Raw genomic sequence first — 17973 nt, forward strand, 5'->3', positions numbered from 1 at the left:
ACTAACGCTCTTAGTTGCTCTTAGTCGACGCTCAAGCTGCGCTCCACCATTCGCGAACAACTTCATGTCGTATTTCATACTACATGTATACATATACCAACTTTATAACGTCTCTAGACGTCAATGGCACTAACTCGTAAAATTAAATAAAAATATTTTTATACAAGTAACTCTAAGTAAAAGAAATATAAAATCTTTATACCAGTATCACACTAAAGATTGAGATTGAATTTAAGGATGCTTTGACTGACAATTAATATCAGCTAAAAGTATCAGACAAAAAACCAAAAACGAAGTATTTGGTTTTTAACGGCTTATACAACGTAATAACCATATTTTTTTGCAGTTTTAGATGAATAACTTATTTAAATGAGCAATGCTTGTTTTTATTAATGATAGTTACTTATAACTTTAATCTCAGTTCAACTTTATAACTATTTATTTTTCTAGTTGTAAGAATTAGAAAAAGATGAAGAGTAAATTAATCAAGAATAAATTTAATTTAGTGGAAATAGGCATAAGTGGATCCAAATGAACTTTTACATGAATGTTTATTATAGAGTTTTAGTATGTATAATAAATTTAATCTAATTCGTACAGCTATTTCCCCATCAAATTTGCAAACAAGTATCACAAAACGCGATTTTACATAAGAATTGAGGCAAATGAAAAAATTAAATAAACCAATAAAAAAATTGTACTCAATTGTTCACAGATACTCTGATGTAATAATAGAAGAATCTATGAAATTCTTAATTTTTAGTAAAAACTGCTTTGAGTTGTAACACATATTTTATATTTCTAACTAATCAGAAAAAAGTCAATATCGAGTGACTTTACTTTGATTAGTCACATTCAGTCTCAATCTCAATCTCTAGTCTGATACGAGTATTATAGTTCTCGATTTTCCATATGCCTGTTTCTGAATGTAAAAAGTAAAATAAACGTTGCTTAATATATAATTCGTCGATTTGAATTCGTTATGAACCCTGTGCCGAATTTTTGTCTTCATTTTGCCATAGCAAATACATTAATTTGTATTTGAGAATCTTCTTAGAACGACTTAAATAGACAGGACTTTTTCTTAATTAAGAGTTAAGATCAAGAGTTTTATGGGAAATACAAGACGCACTCGTGTTAGTTTCACTTTCTACTAAACACCTTGTTTCTTTTTTCTATCATTTCTCTCTCTCTCTCTCTCTCAGAAATTTTTAAATATGTTTCACTTTATCACAAAAGCAATTAAAATAAATCGATTTTCGTTTAACAAGAAATGAATGATCTTTGCAAGACACAATATTGCCGCGCAAGTCACGAGACCAATTAACTCCGTTGCGCTTTTACGCGATATTGAATAGACGAGATGCATCACGACATCCGGTGTTTCTTCTGGCGAAAGCCATTGTTTCCCGCGAGAACTCGTCAGACGCGTAATCGGAAGCCGCAGAAGGTGCGCGTCACGATAAGAAATCACGGAACAATCGATTTATATCCGCGCGCGACGGGCGTCGTTGATAAAAGCATCCTAACAACGTGTATAGCGTCTCGCCGATGTTTCCTTCCCCGCCTATAAATAACGAAGACCTATTAGAAAGCGCATTTCTACGCCGATCGCGTAGTATGTATGTATGTATGTACGTCCCGATCAGTTGCATAACGCATCGCCATGTTACTCAACGTTCGATATCTGTCGAAGCTCGTAAAACGTGCTCGCGGCTTCACAAATGTTCACCAATGCCCTAACGAATACACTGAATATGCGTGCGGTATTGGAGCGTATTCAGAATGCACGCTTAATTCTAAATATTCGCATAATATAACTGTTATTCGATAATAATAATAATATAATTAATAATATATACATATATATAATAACTCTCCCTCTCTAATTTTGTATTATATAAAAATATAATAAAGTATAGTAATAACATTAACATGCATGTATAATAAAATGTACTTTTACGTCCAACCCCCGAGAGAGAAAGAGTGATTCTTTATTTCATGGAAAACGAGGAATTTAGGAGAAAAGGAGGGGACGAGGAAGAACGTAACCGACACCGTTTTTCGTGGCTTATCGCTTCGTGGACGCGTGCCACAAGTCGGAAGCACTTGTGCGAGTGTGCGGTATGTGATTATTACATAGATTGGCGCCAAGTATAGATACAAAATTGATAAGGTGTACGTGTTAGGGGGAGGTGTTACAGCTCTTACGAAGAAGGAAGCAAGAAAGAGGGAGATATGAGAGTTACTCAAAGGGATATTTCGGTTCGAGAAATCATAGGAAGAAGAAAACGCGAAAAGGAAAAGGAGAAATGGAAGGATATCTTTGTTAAGTTGAAGAATACGAAGTAAACGACAGAAAATTGTAGATGGTCGCAGATGAGGAAGAGTGTTAATTGTCATACTGCCACTAGGCGTGCATATGTGATTCGAACATCGAGAGAGAGATAATTAATATATATTTTAGTTTTTAATATTTGTGGTGATATTAGTTATTTTATTCGTTTAAGAATCGATTTTCGATCGGTCATTCTGTTGATTCCCTATCTTAGGGATATCGCAAGGATTCGCATTCGAGAAAAACAGATTCTCTCCATGAAAGGAAAGGATTCTGGAGTCGTCAGGACGTAACATATACAATACCTATGATTATATTTAATTATCTATTATCTATTATTATGTATATATTATCTATTATTATGTATATATTATAAACAATTATTTGTTTGATATAAGTATATTGAAACAATTCAATATCAGTCAATAATATGCCTGTAATATTCCAGAAACATTGCAAAACTGTAGTAATTCTATAATTGTTACGATAATAATAATATAAAAATATAATTTTTTATAATATTTATGTAGTTTAGTTCAATAGCCGCGTTTTATAATATAATGATTAATATAATCCATTTTTATATTTAAATACAAAATTTATTAATCTATATTATTTGACGGCCATTTCATTAGCTAAGTTTTACATTTATTTTAAAAATGAAATCAAAAGATTGTATAATATCGAATTTGGATACAATCAACGCATCAGATAAGACGATAAGCAATTAAGATGCTAGAATAAACCAGCACTCGAATTTATTGATTCATCCGTAATTTTTTAATCGATTTCAGTTGACTCGGAGTGGCTTCGAATTAAAAAGAATCACTGCGATTAACTTAATCCATAATTAATTGACTAAGGATCTGTATTGTTATGTTAATGTGGATAATATTTGTAGTTTGTTCGGGATACACAATAAATATATCCTTCAGAATTATTACTGCATTTATTGGAATATTTTATGGTTTTATTATAAAAAATTGCTTTTGGAAAACACATATTACTAGAAATACGATTTGTAAAAAAATTAATGTTAGTAAAATAAATGTACAGAAAATAGTTTTCATTTTAGAATCTTCGTAAAAAATTTATCCAAATAAATTACATTGCAATATTGCTGGAACGTTTCCTTGCAATATAACAAAAAACGGACATCTTAACATTGTTGGAATCTTGCAGCAATGATTGAGCGACGTTTCGCAACCACCATGCAATATTGCAATGTTTCAATGAAATCATTCTGCAATGTTTCTGCAATCTTTCTGTGCTGTATGGGTTAGGCCAGTATTCATGATTAGTTCTTATATTTAAAACCGTCTTAAATACAGTCTTAAGATGTCATAAACCTACATTCACATAGCCGTATTAACATCTTAAGACATTACTTAAGATGATTTTAAAATAGGAAAGAATTCTGAATATCGCGCGATCTTAGGATTGATTTTTTTTTTCAACTCGAGAAGTAATCATATGTCGCATGTTTCTCATTTTAATGTAATTGTTGTAAGATATTGCCTTCATTATTGGCATCGTAAACGAGCAGCAGTCACCAGTTTTTTTGCAATTCGATTATAATTCAATTTTTTAATTCTTTACGACACGAAAAAATGCTGATTTTATTTAGCCTCGAAAATTGTTGTAAAATTTATCAAAGGAAAGAATCTGTGGAAATGGAAGATTTGCCGAATTAAAAATCTGCGATCTGTTAACTTGCACTAAATATATTCATAGTAAAACTGAAGTTCTGAATTTACGGATTGTGAAATTTTCAGTTGTTTATTAAAATTATAAATTTGCGATTTTTTTGACAATTGTCAATAAATCGATGAGAACAAGGAAGGATTGTGTTTAAGAAGGCGTCGAAACAGCTGCTACTTGTTTTGAGAAAGGTTGGTGAAATCGACAGTTAATCTACGTTTTTCCTTTCGCCGAGAAGTAGCTATTCAACGCGAAATGAAGTTCGAATCCTTGCATACGTTTGTACACAAATTGAAACTTGGCGGAAGCGACATTCGCACCTTTCACCCTTGATCTTTCACCGTTTCTACGATTTCTTCTACGGATTCTCATTATACGTCTGTGAAAAGTATACGGCCTTGCGCGGTCTTATCGAAGATGCTAAACAAGGTACGCCATATAAACGTGCAAATACGTATGTATATATGGATAACAAAAATGTAATCGATCTTTTTCAAACTACGCTTCTGATGAACACGAGAAATGTTGATAGTAAATCGAAACTCCTACAGAAATTTTTACGAACTAATTTTAAAAATATATTTAAATAATTAATATATTGACTGTGCCTTGACTATGTCTCGATTTTCGACATGCGTACAATCTGGGTTTTCTTTTCATTTCAATTGTTATTATCACTTTTTAGTACAATTTTGTATTTACTATAACATGAAACCACTGGTTACCTAAGCAGAACAACAAATCACGATAACGTCAAAATGATATTAAAATGAATCGGAAATTATTGAAAAATGATTTTTAATGATCATTTTGAAGTCATTTTAACATTATTTTGATATCATAATGATTTGTTGTTCTATTTGAGTAGCGTTCATGGATTTTCCGTAGGTATTTCGAACATCAGATATATCTAATGTTTGAAACACAGAAAATGACACGTGATTGACAATGAGATTTTCAGATATCAATCTACATACTTAATACAGAAGTAATATAATTATCATAAAATGCGAGCATAATATAATGATTATTTTTTCTGTATATTGTGTAGATTGATCCGAAAATCTCATTGTCAATTATTCACGTGATAAACTTTCGGTCGAACAAGTTTTACAAAAAATACGTGTTTGAATGGATCATTATAGTATACATATGAATACCGAATCTATATTATAGTTACGTGGTAGTTACATATCGAAAGAGTTAAATACAGGTTTAATATAGGTTTCATTACCATATTTGATCGCACTGCTACTTGTTTGAGAGCCGGTCCGTTCTGCCATGTCATCCCCTATCCGTCGCATTCCGCGAATAAAACGTGAATGCGATCAAAAGAGGGGAAGAGACGTCGTTTCCCGCGCGCGGTTAACTTCACGCGTAATAAAAAGTGACGCGAGACGCGACGGCATAACCGCGCTTTCGCGTCTTCATTTTTTTACCAAACGAGTACTTATTGTCGAAAAATATTCTCGGCCGAATAATCAGTTTACTAATACTGCTAAAATCTACATTACGCGATATTAATAATAACATTAAATATTTTAATAACACGTTAGAGACATTTTAAAACTGTTTGAGAATTTAAAAGTGCTTGGTTCTCAAAATATTTCTCGCGTCGCATGTAAAAATATTAATAATTAATTATTGATTACCTCGTTGGTAAGTAATTCCAACGATGCTTTCAAAATTCAAGCCGTTTTTTGTAGTTATATTTGTTGGTAGAGATTACTTTTACAGGAAAGATCATAATCGATTCCAAGATACAGGGGTGCGACTGCGAACCTGCGAACTTTTCCAACGTAATATAACAAGATATTCTCCTATCGCCTGCTCGAGTCGCAAAAGCGCAAAGATGCGAATTACGCGTTATTTATAGGAACCGTCACTCCGCGAACCCCACCATTCGCGTACCAGCCAATGAATACGATGCTTCGCTGTGCTCGTTGTATTCAAACGCTCATTGGATAACGCTAGCTTTCGAATAAGGTATATAAATGCTGTGCGTTCAAAAAATTTAGTTTTTCTTGGGAGCTGGTTTCGGGCGTTTTTCGAGAACTTATTTAAGAAGTTAAGAACGAATTTAAATAATTAGATGATCGATTAAATGACTGTTGAAAAGAGTGTATGAAAAAAGAAAGTATGTATGTAGTTTCTGTCTTTGATCTGACGAACTTACAAGAAAATTTATTTCAGCATATAGCGTTTACATTCATATACATATATGTATACCCCATTCGAGAGTAACTGCGTTGGGTATGAGAATATTAATATAAACGTCAAATATAGAGAAAATCATGGATAATTAATGCTGGTATAATTTCGTTTAAGTTTAATTTCCGATGTCGCGTACATGTAAGAAAAGAACCTGAAAGTCGTTTATTCGCAAATAAGCATAACAATTATAATATCATCAAAATACATTATTAATACCTAAACAGAACTCGGTGAAGTTATATTGTCGTTATGTTAATATTTTGATTTGAAGAATTTTGTTACTGCTTTAAATAATATGTTTTCTATATTTACAAGATAATTGTTTAAATAATTTTTAATTTACATTATACGCTTTTCTATCTTTTTCTTTTTCTAAAATTAGAAAGAAAAAGGATCCTTATTTGTAGTCTGTAGAGATCACCAAATCACGGACACGTCTAACTTTCTCTATTTTAAACTTATTTCTATTACGTCGTTCGATGTTGGCTGCGTTTCGTTATCTCTCTGGTAATTGAAATCTAGTTGAAGTTATATCAGAAATTATATTAGCTGCATTCTGTTATTCACTGCGAGTATTGAAAATCTATAATACACGTAACATGAACTATAAGATTTTCAGTATTCGCAGTAGAGAATAAGGGAACGTATTCGTACTTTCGTAGTCGTTGATAAATCTAGCATGCGATAGTCTTTGCTGGAGGTGTGGTGTGCTCTGTCGGGTGCTCGGAGTACTAGGCGGCATCGACCTCGACAAAAAGGGCGACATCTTCCATTGGTGTCTGCCCGACGGAATTTTTTGGCAGTGTCCGTTGCTGGTTTTCGAGATAAATTCCAGAGTAATCTCGGACGCGAGCGGCGAGCAGCGAGGACACCAGCCGCGTGAAATAGATGGCGTGTGCGAGTACCGCGGCTACAGGAACGGCGGGTGGAACAATTCGCTCCGAGGACACTACCACGTACGAATATGACAGATCAGAACAGGGAGCCGGAGTCGACGACGGGCACCGCTGCGGAGCAAGCGGGCGCGCGACGAAAATCCAGGCGTGGAAACACGGGTGGAAAACTCGCGACGCTTCTCCGGCGGTGCGAGAGTAATCGGCATCAGGAGTACAAGAGGGAAGACCTGACGAGCGACATTAGGTCGACGGAGCATAGATTCAGAGGCTCGTCCAACAGCAAACTATCGTTCTTTAATTTCGTATGTAATGTCAAGAAGCACTTGCTACTGAAGAATCTATGCAAGTCAAAGAAAAAGGTAGAGTAAAAGGTTTTTTTTCTTCTTTTCTTTTTCTCACTTTTCTTCTTCTTCTTCATCATGCCTTCCATTGTCTGGAACAAGATTTCTTTACTCTTCTTCTGTGATGATTGTGTCTTGTCTAAGATAATTCCTTCTTGTCATTCTTTTTCAGAACAAAGAGATAGAGACATCATTCTCTTGCTCTGGTACGAAGCAGAATAATGTTATATCTGTCATTAAGTCTTTTAAGTCTTGTGAAAAACGAGAACATCATTCAAATGACGAACCGGCCTCATCAGACAGGCTTTTGTATGAAACCAGATTAGGTGACATACTTGAAAATTCCTGCCACATCGAAGAGAATGAAACTAATAGAATGCAATATGGTATAACTGGCATAAATCTTCATACAGTTCCTATAAGACAGCAGAATAAATTGATAAGCAACATTAGAACTGTCAGCGAAGCAACAGTAACGCAACCTACCTATTCTGATGCAACGGTGGCAGTTCTTAATGCAATAGCAGATGTTCCTGGCAGTGTGAACGAAACGTTAAATAACGAACATAAAGTTAAAGCGAGTCTTGCAAAGGAATTGCTTAATCTAAGCAAATATGGATGGTATTGGGGTCCCATATCGGGAGATGAGGCTGATGCTAAACTCATATCTGAGCCAGATGGTGCATTTCTAGTTCGGGATTCGTCAGATGATAGGTGCATATACATTAGACTTTACATAATTTGACTTTGCAGAATTGTATATATTCATACGTGCTAAATAAAATTCTATGTGATTACCTGTAGGTATGTCCTAACACTCAGCTTTAAATCATCTGGGAAGATGTTGCATGCGCGAATGGAACACAGCGGCGGCTTATTTTCTCTGTGCAATCAAAGCACTGAGAACGAAGGCTTTACTTCAGTAGCTGCTTTAATAAATCACTCCATGAACTTTAGCCAGTCCGCTGTAATTTGTTATTCGAGGCCAAAATATCCAGGATATCCTTCATTTCCGGTCAGATTAACGAAACCAGTGAGCAGATTCACGCAAGTAAGGAGTCTGCAATATCTTTGTCGTTTTGTCATCCGCCAATATATTAGATTAGATAATATACACAAGTTGCCTTTGCCAAAAACTATCAAGGGATATATTCAAGAAGCGCATTATTAAAATTTAACAGATAAAGAAATAAAGAATGTTGAGATTAATAAAATTATTTTTTATCATGATATATATTAATAAAAGAGTGGTATAGAATAGATTGCTAAGATGAAATGGCAGCAAAAGTATGTATGTGTGTACACACACATACACACACATATGAGAAATTTTATTTTCAGTATGTGTTATACTTTGCAAAAATATTTTCAGGAATATTTTTCTCAAATCATTATCTAACAGAAAAAATGTAAAACAAATAAAAATTATAAATTATTTTAAAAATGAATATTAATGTTGTTTTTTATAAGTATTACACATTATTTCTATTAAATTAAATGAGAATGTTTCATATTTATTATAAATTACGTAATTCTAAGAGAAATTTGCAATAAAATTTCTATAAGTTAATTATTGTATGTAGGAGAAGAATTTAACTTTTTCTACTATTTTATGCTAGCAGAATGTAAAGAGTAACAGGATATTTATATAGCTGATTCCAGATGATTATATGATTACTTAATTATGATAATATGCAGGGTAAACGAATAATTGTTTTTAATCTATTGTTAAAAGAATGTTGATATAGCTTTATGTAATCAACAATTTATATCTTTATATTTTGCATGGAGATAATATAGATTTACTACCTATTTTATTGTACAGATTTTGTTAAAATATATTACTGTGTAAAATAAATTAGCTATATTTGCTAGTAGTCCCTTTCATAATAATAATTTTTTACACAAAATTAGATGATATTTTTGATATTATTCATTGTATTTGTAAATTAAATAAATTGCTCTCTTAATATCCTGTGTATAATGGAGGAAATATTAGCAACAGGAATAAATAATAAATATTTATTTAGAAATAAAAAAATGAATAGAGATAAATGTAACACACAATGGATACAAATAAAATATACGACATATCATATGTCATATATGTATCCATTGTACATTACGTTTAATCTCTATTTAATATCCAACATTTATTCTTATTTCTAATATTTCTCCTATTATGCGAAGGGTTTAATTTTAATAAAAAAAAATTTTAATTATATTTATTCGAAAACATTTACAAAATGTCTCTATTTTCTTAAAATCTTCTCTCATATGTTAATTTATTTCTTCTTCTATTAACGTAATCCAAGTATATTGCGGGCCTAGAACAAAAATAAAATTATATATATATATATATTAAAAAATTAAAAATGGCTCATAATTTTAATTATAATCAATCAGAATTAATCTACCGTTATAAAAACAGCAGAAGCTGTTTCTGTAGCACAATTTAAAGCTTCATCTGGCTTAACTGAACTGGAAAGCATTGTTTGTATTTGTAAAATATCCTTTAGTCGTCTCTCTAGGAACAACCATGTTTCTTTGTGGTCTTCACTTTTATCTTGCAACATGTACAATTCAGTAGCTTTATAAATAGTCGCTAGTATCATTCTCCTGGCATACCAGTTAATCTAATCAAAGTAATGTACTCTATCTAAACAGCATATCCGAACAATATCTTTCTTATACTAACAGATAAATATTAGTGATACGACTTACATCAACCGATCTATCGCCGGCATAGTAGCAGATATCATCGACTAAAATTAGTAAATTTGCTAAAGCAGTTAGTACATTTGGTGGAAGGGACATAATAGCCATTGCTTGTGGCCAGGTTTTTTTGTAGGGAATCACCATTCTCAGCCGTATTTCTACAGCATCACGAACTTGCTGTTCTGGTGTCTTCTGCGAACTTGAGGAATCCGCTTTGACAGCTAATGCTTCTTTTTCTAGGATGTCATTTAATTCCCGGTTACACATAGAGTAAAAATACTCCACTAAAGCCGCACTACCTTTTGGAAACAATCCATGTATCACACCCGGATATCCAATTGATTCAGCACCTTTAGTATCATATCCGCATTATATTATTTTATTTTATTTGTACATAAATATAACGCGATATCTTAACAAATCACGATAATAGAAATATTAATTATAAGATAGAATAGAATATAAAAAATAATTTAAAATTACCAGCACTAATAGCCTGTTTGCTCCATCCCACGTCAGGAACAAATTTTAAAGAGGCACCAAGTATTTTTAACTTAATATTGTTTTCATATTCCTCATCATTCTCCCGATGAGATTCCGCTTTTCTATTGTCACTTTCAAATTGATCGGTCAGCAAAGCCCTAGAAGTCCATAAACGTCTAAAACCTAATAAAATCAATACTTTTAAAATGATCTAATAATAATAATAAGATATGTATTAAATATATTATATAAGACATAAGAATCATTAGTAGAAATTAATTCAATTTTAGTTTAATTTTTATCACAAACATGATATTAATACAGTACACATTCTACTTAAAAAATTTTTTTATTAAATTTAAACAATTACAATTTTACAATCTTAAACAATTACAATTTTATGATAGTATGATATTTTCATGATTGATTTTATTTCTATTCAGGTAATACATTCATCAGATTTTTCCACCAATTTTTCATTCATATCTGTACATTCATTAACTCGTATAAGAATGCTTTCCATTACATCTAAACCATTTATCACTTGATAACAGACAGAAATTTTTTCGTGAAGCGGCATAACTGGTAATTGTTCGCCACCAATAGTCAATGTAACTTCCATATGAGCCTTCATTAACTTGCTATAATCTTGATTTTTAGCTAAATCCTTTTTCTGTTGCTCCAAATCTTTTTTCTTCACTCTCCAATGTGCCCTGCACAAGTCTATACCTTCTCTTAACGGATTCAAATAATTAGTTTTCAACATATCTGTCATATTCCAAATACCTGTCTCATTGTTCTTATCCCTGATAAACAAAAATCTCAGCAAGTTCAGCGCAGTAATGATTTCGTCTGATATTTCCACCACATCAGACGAACTTCCATGAGATAGATTGCAAATCTTTTTCAATAACAATTCCATATTTTTTCCGAGAAATTGGGGATTTCGTGGAGTAGAATCGAGACATTCGATGATAGAAGATTTAAATATGCCAGTGATAAAGCTTAATAGGCCAGAATGTTCGATATTCTCATATAAATACAAGATAATAGTATATCTAGCTTCCATGTTAAATATCTCAATATAATCTTGAAAAATGCGTACTGCCTTCTTCCGTTGCTCATCACTATTAGAGTAAATCATCACTGTAGTGATTGGTTGAAACAATTCTGTATATATTTCCAGGCTCAACATCTCAGAATCTAAGGAGCGAAGTGAAATGCGTTTTATAACATTTTCCATGAAAATTAATCCAGTGGAAATTGAATAATCTTCGCTAAGCAGTATTTTGAAAAAGTATGCACATGTTTCAAGGATATAATAAGAATTATATATTTGTGGTACATTTATCCAATAATTTTCTTGGGTAATTACGTAAAAATAAAAATTAGCATATGCCATATTAGATATGTTTTGACTCCAATCTAAGATTGTAGAACAAAAAGAAGATTCAATATTTGTTTTTAGATATTTGCGTAGTGTTTTAACATGAGTAGATTCTCTTTGACGTTTGCTAACAGTATCTAAAAAATATAATATATCTCCAGTGAGGTAAAGTGCTTGTGTTACTATGTTATCCGCGATTTCTTTATATGTTATTTCTTCACTGATGTATTTGTTCAAACAGCAAAAAGGTTTCCCACACAGAAAAATAAAAAAATTCAAGAGATGATTTCCAAGTAGAGATCCTTTCTCCTGCTTAGAATTGATATCTATCGCCTCTTGCACCAATGGTTCTAGAAACACTATGATTGCCTTATATGTATTTACAATTCTGTCACTAGCTGCTTCTGGATCATCGGCTTCATCTGGCAGTGGTAGATCCTCAAGGTACATCTTGATCGCGTCAAAGTACCAATCAATGGTTTTACTCTTGTTTCGTACCAGCATTAAACAAGTCTGCATTGTACCCAAGATGGTACAGAAATTTACATGGTCACTCGCCCGCTTTAAATATCTTGGGAACTCTATTACGGCTATTGTGGGCTCACAATTCTCAGTTAAAAACGTCAATACATTTAAGCAGCAATCGAACATCGCTTTGTGATGTTGTAACACAGGGCTCGTGAGATTCGGAACGATGGCAGACATGATGCCGCATAAATTATTTTCAGTCATCAAGTGATCCTCTTTCAAAAGCTGTATAGCTTCTGCAGTTTTACATTTGTCCAAAAGATCGGTAACTCGGCTGATAAATACTTCTGTCATCTTGGTAAAACTTTCGATGGCCAAAACATATAAAAATATTACATGCAGATAACACTATTCTTCAAAAAAAGTATTTATATTACTTTCTATATATATATGTATTTATATATATATATAAATATATACCTTCTTGTGTCGATCTCAAGTAATTCCTGTTTTATTGTTCGTCGCTTGTTCGAAAGATTTTTTCATCAAAGAAATCTGCAGATACGTGTATTTCTTATTTTCGCCCTTGACGAGGAGGAAACGTCAAACACGAGTCTCTCTCGAAAACGCGTCTTTAAGCGAGGTTACGTCTTCACGCAAGAACGTAGGTTAGGTTACACAAAATGTCACGCACCCTCCTACTCTCAATACGAAAAGGCACGGAATTGCGTAGAATGGAATCTAACGACAATCAAATTCGATCGAGAGCGAGTGGTTGATCGAAAAGTCACAAAGACAAAGATTCCTAGAAAAAAGGTTTCGTAGGTAGGACTAAGGGTAGGACAAAGCAGGACAAAGCGTGGGAAGGAAGTTAGGTTCGTGAGCGTCGCTAACAATTCGCTTACCGGTCGCTGCAAATTTGCTCCGTGTCAAGCGAAACGAATTAAACATCGCCATGTCACCGAATATCTCAAGCTCCTATCGCTAAGAAAATTCCGACAAACCATGCATGTTCTTGAGATACGATTAGAATTTCGCCGGATTTCGTGAGACTGCTTCTAGTTTCTATATCTGACGGTTGCGCCCAGTTGCACCGCAGTATTTCTCAAATCTGATGGATCAAGGATGGATTATATATTCGAAAGCACATTTTTCGGAGCAATCTGAAAATGACAATGTGAATTTCTTTTTTTAACGTAGAATTTCAGATAATATTGATATCGATAAAAATGAGGTAAACAAGATAAGCCTAACCTGACTTATATATATTAAAGATTGAAAGGCATAGCAGTGCATGGAGATCACGTGGGATTCAGCCAATCGGAGAAAAGAAACTTTGCTTTTTTTATTCCAATTGAAGCATAATGTTGATTGGCTACGTTTGATCGCGGTTTACCGCAGTTTACCGTCGAGACCACTGAATATACACCCACGTCGATTCACGTCGGAGGTCGGAGCCGTCTCAGCTATCTGCCACCGTCTGCTGAGTTTTGTATACTCGTGAATGATGTCTAATGTCTCTTTTAACCTCAAATGCGCTCTGCGCAATTTCAGTTTTGTGATCGAAGAGCACTTGATTAAAGTTGTCGCATTTGATTAAATCAAACGAGATTTTACCGCAGGAATTTGTTTCTTTGGAAATGGGCGATTCGGACGAGGAGAATTACGCGACATTTGGTGTTCCTCTTGACCCTTTGGACGAAGGTATACAAACTGAATAAATTATAGTACTTAAAAATATATTGTGTTATAAATATCTTTTTTGCTGCGTTATATTAAAAAGTTTTGATCTCACAGAGAACATCCCGCGAAAGAAGCCCATCACAATCGAGGATCAATATGCATATGACGCCCAAGGTAGACGTAGGTTTCATGGAGCCTTTACAGGCGGTTTCTCAGCAGGATACTTCAATACCGTCGGCACTCGCGATGGCTGGAGACCACAACAATTCAAGTCTTCCAGGAGCAGCAAGGCAGACAACGTTGTTCAGCGACCAGAAGACTTTATGGATGAAGAGGACACTAGTCTCTTTGGGATAGCTCCTAAAGGTATTCGAGCCACCAGCGATTATGCCGATCATGGACAAAAAGGAAAAAAGAGGGAGAGGATAAGCCAGGAAGGACCTATCCCTGGTACTCCCATCTTAAAGGAACTTCTAAGACCTGTCAAGTTAGTATTTGCAAAAATTAGTAATGCCATTTAATTTCTGTTAGTTTTAAATTGAAATTGTTAACGGTATGTTTTTGTTTGAGAAAAAATAGAATAGTGCATTAATTATTTACTAGCGTGTTTTGTATTTAGATTTAAAGTGATATTAATTTCTGATAATTTTAAATGTTTATAATTACAGAGAAACAGTGGGTATCATCCTCCTCAAGAAAATGGGCTGGAAACCTGGTCAAGGTGTAGGTTCCAGACTGACAAAAAAAGAAAAACAGAAGATAAAGCTGCGCAATGAAAAATTAAAACTAGCACAGGACAATCCCAAACTGATAGGAAGCAATTCTGAGGATTCGGATGATGATTCCACTAATATTACTTTTGCACCTGACGATTACGAGCCATTCCGGTGTAAGCCGAAAGATAATTATTTTGGCATTGGTTACTCGGGTTTAGATAGGCGGAAAGTCCTTTCCAGTCACATCAATTTATTTGACAGTCCAGCTTTTTGTGTCCAAGATAAAAACAAGAAATTATCGATTCATGGCCAGGCGTTCGGAGTTGGTGCTTTCGAAGCTGATGACGAGGATATATATGAGAAGGAAGACATGTCGCGTTATGATTTTGCTTTGGGCCCCGAGCAGAAGGCAAAGACAAGATGGTCGCAGAATGAACCGAGTAGTTCGCAAACCGATTGTTTGGACAATTTTACTCACGCGAAAGAGAGACTAGAGAGCAAGAAAGTCTTCAAACCTCCAGAATTGCCAAAAAATTTTGCACCGGTACACGCTATTAGGAAAAGTAGGTTTTATCCGCCGATTACAACCCCAGTAGAAACTAAACGCAGGGAACCATTGAACGCCATAGACAGAGCGCGAATCTTGGAAGACCCTGATGAATGTTCGAAAAAGCCACAGGCATCATCGAGCACATCCGTTGCCTCTAATATTATTTCAAAAACCTTGAATTTGCATGGTAAACAACAAACAGAAGAGAGAAGAAAATTGGAGACACAACAGAAGACAACAAGCAACTCTTGGCTGGACAAATTAAACGCACAAAGCTTCGTCAAAGGTGGTATTGTTGGTTCCAGCAAAGACGATATGAATAACTTAAAGAAATTGGAAGATTTTAAAGAATCTTTATCTGCACAATCAAGCACTGATAAATCGATGGAGAACGATTTCTCAGATAAGGGTGAAACGGGAAAATTATTCCTATCTGATCCGGATAAACAGAGACGATTCGAGCAGTATCTTATCTTCTCGAAGAACGGCGAGAAGGATAAGTTCGAAAGTATTCAACCACTTTCTATGACTAATTGGGAGAGAGAGCAAGAATGCGAAGAATTCGAGCAAGCCATAAAACTGGAGCAATCGAATAATTATATGGCGAATAAGTTTGTACATAATGCTAATGATACGATGGACAGAGTGGATCCGGAAAAGGACGTAAAGGAAGCGGTAAGATTGAGAATGTTCGGCAAACTTACGCGACAACGGAGTGAATGGAAGCCGACGAGTATCGTTTGCAAAAGATTTAATATTCCCGAACCGAAAGTCGGGTGCGCACCGATCTCAACGGATAGGAAATCAGCCAGATTCTCAGTCTTTGATTCCTTGGACTGGTGTAGTTCATCAAAATTCACGAAAGCCGTGGATACAGTTAAGACACAAGTGGAAGACATTCCCTTGCCATCAAGTAAAACGGAAGAAAATGTAAACGAAATGATTCCCATTGACTCCAACAATATTCCATCTAACATTTACCAACCTTTAGAACCTATTTCTGAAAAATTTAGAATTTTCGAAGCTTCCTATGAAAAAGTTTTCGGCAAAGGTATTCACAATATTTCTTCCGCGACATCAAAAGATGTCGAACAAAATACAGGAAATAATTTAAAAGACGAAACAATTCAAGAAATAAAAGAAAAAGAAAAAACACCTGAGCCGGTATCTGCGCTTAAAGATCAGTCGGAAGAAAAGAAGGATCTGTTCAAGGCGATCTTTCTCAGCAGCAGCGAGGATTCCGACAGCGAGACGGAGGATAATGTTGACAATGAGGCTGTCAAATCGATTTTGATTGGAAAAGATCCGAAGGAGATAAATGTGCAACGTAATACATCGCCGCCACGAGGAATCTTTGCGAAATTAGATCTCGACAGCTTGGTGACACAACCAAAACACGTTAATGACGAAAGTAAGACGTCTAACATTTCAGAACCTAGTTCGCCAATTATTAGTGAATCGCAGAACGATCTTGTAGATCGTAACGATGTAACTAATGATAAAGAGACTGCGATACTGCCGGATATGTATGGTCCGGTCCTGCCACAAAGATTATTGAAACAAGACAGTATTGCAACAACGACAGAAGCTGATAATACTAATCAATTGTCCAAACCAGTATTTCGAAGTGTCGTGGTATCGAAAACTATGGAGGATTCGAAACTCGGTGGAAAATGGGTGGAACGAGACAAGATGAAAAAATCGAAGAAGAAACATAAACATAAAGAGAAAGATAAATATAAGAGCTCAAAACATAAGAAAAAATCTAAGAAAGAGAAACGTTCGAAACGTTGATTTCTGTTTATTTTGTCGTTTGATGATTCGAACATAGATAAATCGATTTACCATCGAGTAATGAAAATATCTTTTAAGTACGCATCATAATTATGTAAGACGTTCGAGATGCTTTATACCCAATTAAAATTGTTTCATACATTGTTTAATTAAATAATATTTATTAGTTATGCACTTGTTTCGCGATGCATATATGTACAGCTGTAACATAAACTGAAAATATATATTTAGACTGCAGTTCTGATTGTGTTAACAAATCTAACACTATCTGTAATTTGATATAAGGTACTTAAAATAACTCTGGGATACAGTCAGTAATACTTTATACATTATATTTTCCAATGATTGTACATTGTACAAAGGATATGTATATTTTACACACACTCATATTCACGAGCCATCTTTTATCTGTGAAAAATTTTCATAAGGTAGATATATATGTATATTAAATGGCGACTACTTGTTTTGGATATTAAAACATTGTAGATATCGTAGTTTAAGGATTTAAGACGCCTATGGACATACGAGAATACACATGTACGTGCATTTTTCTATTAAAATCGTCCCGATATATCTAAATACGAGTTTTGAGCAGTCCGCCTTTTTATTACAGTGTCATCGAATGTAATATCTCTCTCTCTCTCTCTCTCTCTCTCTCTCTCTCTCTCTCTCTCTCTCTCTCTC

At 34.2% G+C, this 17973-nt stretch overlaps 4 protein-coding genes across 4 annotated transcripts; 2 read left to right on the forward strand and 2 right to left on the reverse strand.

Moving 5' to 3' along the window:
* Positions 1-6957: 6957 nt before the first annotated feature.
* LOC108767017 (Suppressor of Cytokine Signaling at 44A) lies at positions 6958-8819 on the forward strand. The gene is made up of 3 exons (XM_018516638.1): positions 6958-7508; positions 7663-8204; positions 8295-8819. The coding sequence occupies exons 1-3, from the start codon at positions 7218-7220 to the stop codon at positions 8659-8661; spliced, it is 1200 nt and encodes a 399-aa protein (XP_018372140.1). The 5' UTR covers positions 6958-7217; the 3' UTR covers positions 8662-8819.
* A 917-nt stretch (positions 8820-9736) lies between these two features.
* Positions 9737-13794, reverse strand: Coq9 (ubiquinone biosynthesis protein COQ9, mitochondrial). The gene is made up of 5 exons (XM_018516769.1): positions 13452-13794; positions 10692-10874; positions 10215-10558; positions 9908-10126; positions 9737-9817 (listed from the first exon to the last, which is right to left on the reverse strand). The coding sequence occupies exons 1-5, from the start codon at positions 13501-13503 to the stop codon at positions 9791-9793; spliced, it is 825 nt and encodes a 274-aa protein (XP_018372271.1). The 5' UTR covers positions 13504-13794; the 3' UTR covers positions 9737-9790.
* Positions 11131-13441, reverse strand: LOC108767076 (glomulin). The gene is made up of 2 exons (XM_018516768.1): positions 13027-13441; positions 11131-12910 (listed from the first exon to the last, which is right to left on the reverse strand). The coding sequence occupies exon 2, from the start codon at positions 12898-12900 to the stop codon at positions 11131-11133; it is 1770 nt and encodes a 589-aa protein (XP_018372270.1). The 5' UTR covers positions 12901-12910; positions 13027-13441.
* A 16-nt stretch (positions 13795-13810) lies between the features above and the next one.
* LOC108767075 (G patch domain-containing protein 1 homolog) lies at positions 13811-17405 on the forward strand. The gene is made up of 3 exons (XM_018516767.1): positions 13811-14250; positions 14344-14716; positions 14898-17405. The coding sequence occupies exons 1-3, from the start codon at positions 14187-14189 to the stop codon at positions 17287-17289; spliced, it is 2829 nt and encodes a 942-aa protein (XP_018372269.1). The 5' UTR covers positions 13811-14186; the 3' UTR covers positions 17290-17405.
* The last annotated feature ends 568 nt before the right edge of the window (positions 17406-17973 follow it).

The sequence above is a fragment of the Trachymyrmex cornetzi genome, unplaced genomic scaffold (genome assembly GCF_001594075.2).
Source record: "Trachymyrmex cornetzi isolate Tcor2-1 unplaced genomic scaffold, Tcor1.1 scaffold646, whole genome shotgun sequence".
In the NCBI taxonomy this organism is placed as follows: Eukaryota; Metazoa; Arthropoda; class Insecta; order Hymenoptera; family Formicidae; genus Trachymyrmex; species Trachymyrmex cornetzi.